This window comes from Apteryx mantelli, chromosome 9, assembly GCF_036417845.1.
Source record: "Apteryx mantelli isolate bAptMan1 chromosome 9, bAptMan1.hap1, whole genome shotgun sequence".
Taxonomy (NCBI): domain Eukaryota; kingdom Metazoa; phylum Chordata; class Aves; order Apterygiformes; family Apterygidae; genus Apteryx; species Apteryx mantelli.
In genome coordinates, this window is record NC_089986.1 from 1,155,586 (window position 1) to 1,160,159 (window position 4,574).

At 49.3% G+C, this 4,574-nt stretch overlaps 1 protein-coding gene across 1 annotated transcript; it reads left to right on the forward strand.

Annotated features, from left to right (window-relative positions):
• Window positions 1-204: 204 nt before the first annotated feature.
• On the forward strand, window positions 205-4,110 carry P2RY1 (purinergic receptor P2Y1). The gene is made up of 2 exons (XM_067302216.1): window positions 205-279; window positions 1,016-4,110. The coding sequence occupies exon 2, from the start codon at window positions 1,086-1,088 to the stop codon at window positions 2,175-2,177; it is 1,092 nt and encodes a 363-aa protein (XP_067158317.1). The 5' UTR covers window positions 205-279; window positions 1,016-1,085; the 3' UTR covers window positions 2,178-4,110.
• The last annotated feature ends 464 nt before the right edge of the window (window positions 4,111-4,574 follow it).

Below are 4,574 nucleotides of genomic sequence, written 5' to 3' on the forward strand. Positions count from 1 at the left end.
CGTCGCTGCCTCCCGTCGCTCGGCTCCGCTCGGCTCGGCTCGGCTGCGCTGCGCTGCGCGGAGCCCGGGCGGGCGGGCGGGGAGCGGAGCGGCCGGCGCCGCCATGGGGGGGCCCGGCCGGCCCGGGGCGCCCTAGAGCCGCGGCGCTGCCCGCGGGGCCCGGCGCGTCCCGGCGCCTCCCGGCCATGGGAGCCGGCTCGGCGGCGGCGGCGGCGGCCCCGGTCCCGGTCCCGGCCGCGCGCTGCCCGGAGCGAGAGCGCGGGGAGCCGCCGGCGGCAGGTGAGAGCGGGCGGGCGCCGGGCTGGGCAGCCGGACCGGGGGGGGGGGGGGGGGGTCGGACCGGGGGCAGCCGGGCTGGGCAGCCGGACCGGGGGGGGTCGGACCGGGGGGATCCCGACCGGGTGGAGCCGAACCGGGGGCAGCCGGGCGGGCTGGGGCAGCGGCCGGGCGGAGGGAGCCCGGCGCGGTCCGAGGGGAACCGATCTGGGGCAGCCGGACCGACGGCAGCTGGACCGGGGGCCGCCGGATCGGGAGGAGCCGGTTCGGGGTGATCCGGACCGGGGGCCGCCGGGCGGGCTGGGGCAGCCGTCGGGCGGAGGGAGCCCGGCGCGGTCCGGGGGGGGGGGGGGGGGGACCGGTGCGGGGTCCGGAGCGGTGCGGGGGTCGGGGCCGCCCCTTCCCCTCCGCCCGCTCCGCGGCGCCGCGCTCGTCCGTGGCCGCGGGGCGCGGAAGCCTCCTCGGGCGCGGGGAAGCCGCTGCGGCCCCGGGCAGCGCCCCGCTCCCCCCCCCCCCGACCCCCGCGCACCCGCGGCCGCCCACGGGGCCGGTGGCGGCCGCCCACGGGGGCAGCGCGGCCGAGTAACCAGCCGCTGAAGCTGAACACGCGTGCGGGCTTCCTGGGCTGCAATCGGCTTTGCAGAGACACAAGGAAGCGTCACCTCCCAATCAGGTCTGTCTTCGCCCTTCTGGGGCTTTTTTGATGGTTTTCTTTCTTTCTTTTTTTTTTTTTTTTTAGATGCTTTCCTGTTCCTGTAGAGACTTTGCTGCTTCGCTGTTCAGACCTATGTGACGCTGGTGGAAAGATCATGACTGAGGTCCTCCTCTCGGCTGCCCTGAATGGAACTGAAGCCAACCTGCTCTCCAGCAGCGGCTGGGTGGCGGGAAATGCCACCACCAAGTGTTCCCTGACCAAGACTGGCTTCCAGTTCTACTACCTGCCCACCGTCTACATCCTCGTCTTTATCACGGGGTTTCTGGGCAATAGCGTGGCCATCTGGATGTTCGTCTTCCACATGAGGCCTTGGAGCGGCATCTCAGTTTACATGTTCAACTTGGCACTGGCTGATTTCTTGTATGTCCTGACTCTGCCTGCCCTCATCTTTTACTACTTCAACAAAACAGACTGGATCTTTGGAGATATCATGTGCAAGCTGCAGAGGTTCATCTTCCACGTGAACCTTTACGGCAGCATTTTGTTTCTGGCTTGCATAAGCGTGCACAGGTACACAGGGGTGGTGCATCCCTTGAAGTCGCTGGGGAGGCTGAAGAAGAAGAACGCTGTTTACATCAGCACCCTGGTGTGGGTCGTCGTCGTGGCTGTGATCTCTCCCATACTCTTCTACTCGGGCACCGGCATACGGAAGAATAAAACCATCACGTGCTACGACACCACGACCGACGATTACCTGAGAAGCTACTTCGTTTACAGCATGTGCACCACCGTGTTTATGTTTTGCATCCCCTTCATACTGATCCTTGGTTGTTACGGGCTGATAGTGAAAGCTTTGATTTACAAGGATTTGGACAACTCTCCTCTTCGGAGGAAGTCGATTTACCTGGTTATTATTGTGTTGACAGTCTTTGCTGTGTCTTACCTTCCCTTCCACGTGATGAAGACCTTGAATCTAAGAGCCAGAGTGGATTTTCAGACTCCACAAATGTGTGCCTTCAACGACAAGGTTTATGCCACCTACCAGGTGACGAGGGGTCTGGCCAGCCTCAACAGCTGCGTAGACCCTATTCTGTATTTTCTGGCAGGCGACACCTTTCGCAGGCGGCTTTCCAGGGCCACCAGGAAGTCATCGAGGAGAAGCGAACTCAATGTGCAGTCCAAAAGTGAGGAAATGACTCTCAATATTTTGTCAGAGTACAAGCAGAACGGAGATACGAGCTTGTGAAGGAATGCAAAAGACTGGGGAGCAGTTTGAAAAAATCCTCCTCTCTGGCACAGTAGGACACTATAGTGCCTCAAATAGGTGAGGAAAATCTACCAGTCTCTCAAATTCATTTTAGGGAAAGCTGCATTTTCTGATCCTAGAAAAAAACTTAACAAAGTAAGTGGAAAAAATTTAATCTTAATGGAAAATAACATGTCAAAATTCAGCTTTTCTTCTCTTTAAGCTAATAATATTCTCACTTCTTTCTGACTTGTGTCAGATAAAGTAAAACAAAGTAAATCCCCTAAAGGAAGAAAGCCATCAAAGTGCATCTATTTTAATGACTTATTCTCCCACGTTCAAAAAATTTTCTTCGTTATCCTCTGTTTAAAAATAGGAAATAAAAATCAGAAAGAATAAAATCTTGTTTTATCTGATGCTCAGTCCAAATATCTAGCCTTAGCTCTATCTTTTTGCTTACTTGCAGTTGTAACCTAGTGTTTAAATCAGAATCATGATGCAGTTATCTCACCTTTAAAGTTTTGTTATTTCTTCATCCACTTCTAGTAGATGATTATTTGATGGTTCGGTAGCTTTTATGATTCAGTCGTCTTTGAATACCGACTTTTTACGAACGATAGGCTTACTGGTATGTGCATGATGATGCTGCCAGGTTGTTACGGTTGTTCCTAAGAAATCTGGACCCCGTAAAGGCAAATTGACGCCCAGGTCAAATGACACCTCAGCTATTTGCACATGCAGATAAACAGATATCTCGCTGCAGCTCTGGGCTTTGCACATACAAGTAATGGCATATTTTGTGAACAGATGTGGACGTGCAAATATGTGTACATAAATCACCGTTTTGTCAATAGGAAGAACTCCAGAACGGGGCTGAATAAGGACTGCAGGACTGGGCTCGCCTCGGGAAACTGCCTGTAAGCAGCTCTGCGACCGCGGGCGCGGGCTGCTCTGTGCAAGGACAGAGCCTGACCAACGTCTCTGTGCGGCTTGAACGCTTGATTTCTGATGTTGGAAGCTTTTCTTGAGTTCTTTACGGGTAAAACATTAGAAATGTGCATACTGAAAATAACTGTACCTTTTAGACAAGTAAAAACTACGGTTATTTGAATTACCTTCATTTTGATTCGATGCAAGGATATTTCTGTTGCTTGCAGTCTTGAGAGATACCGTAACAGTTGTTTCCCAAGAAAGTACTTATTAAAATGTGTTTTATATATATATATATATATATAAAATATATATATATAAAATTCAGAGAGAATTAATTTTTTTGTACTGTGAAAAATAAATTGCTGTATTAACAAGATGTTGCAATATACTACAGATTAAATCTACCCCTTTGTTATATTACCTTCTCCAAATGTGGAATAGGTCATCCAAAATTAGTCAAGCCGAGCTCTTGTGTAATGCAGCAGCTAGTGACCGGAGCACAGATGAAATCTTACATGTGCAGTCTTATTCATTTCTCATATTTTTAAGAAATGTGTTTGAAATTATTGTGTGCTAAATAGGGTATGAAGGCATGCTTTGAATTATAAACTTAGTGTACAAAATTAAGTTCTATGTAATCCTAAGGATGGTTTTAACAGATCCTCACTCCTCCAGTCTTCATAGTAAGAATAAAATATTTATATTTTACTTATTAATTTCCAGTGATTGACGATAAACAGGAAAAACTCTAGTTATTTTTGACAACGTTGTAAAGCAGCTCTTATTCACACGTACAGCTTCTTAATCTGCAAAATTGGTATTTATTGAACTTATTTATTGGAAAACTAAATGTAAAGTATTGTTGGATACATTTTAAATGGTACTCTGTGTTCGTATTCAGAATTGGGCGTTAATGGAAAAACTTAACAGCATGTTCAGATCGTTGTAATACTGTGTCATCTAACAGAACTTCTTTATAATAAACTCAATTCCACCCTGACTATTCACTGTTGATATATAGCCTGGAGATAAATTAAACTACCGATATACGGCCTTGAGATAGATAAATCGCACTGCTGCTTAGCGAGCAGAGTTTCTTGAAACAATGTTAAGGTCTCATTTAGCCCTGTAAGAGGAAAAATTTAGAGATAGTGAAAAAATCCCAACCCAGGGTCAATTGCTAATTAATCCCTACTGGCAAAATGCTGTAGAACAGCGAAGCCTATTTTTATCACCGGAGCATGAGCCTGATTCACAGTAAATGACTTCTGTGTTTATCTGAGCCTTCACTCCAGCGAAGCAAGTCTGGTTTGGAATGGCAGGCGAGTTAGAGAGCGTTAAAATAAATTATTCTTTGAATCTGTTTGCTTCTGCAGGTTTAAAATTGTGTTAGTTTCCCGAAGTTTTGTGGTCTATTCTTCTCTTGTCTTTGTTAGGAAATAAAATGTTCCACTAATTTGTGTC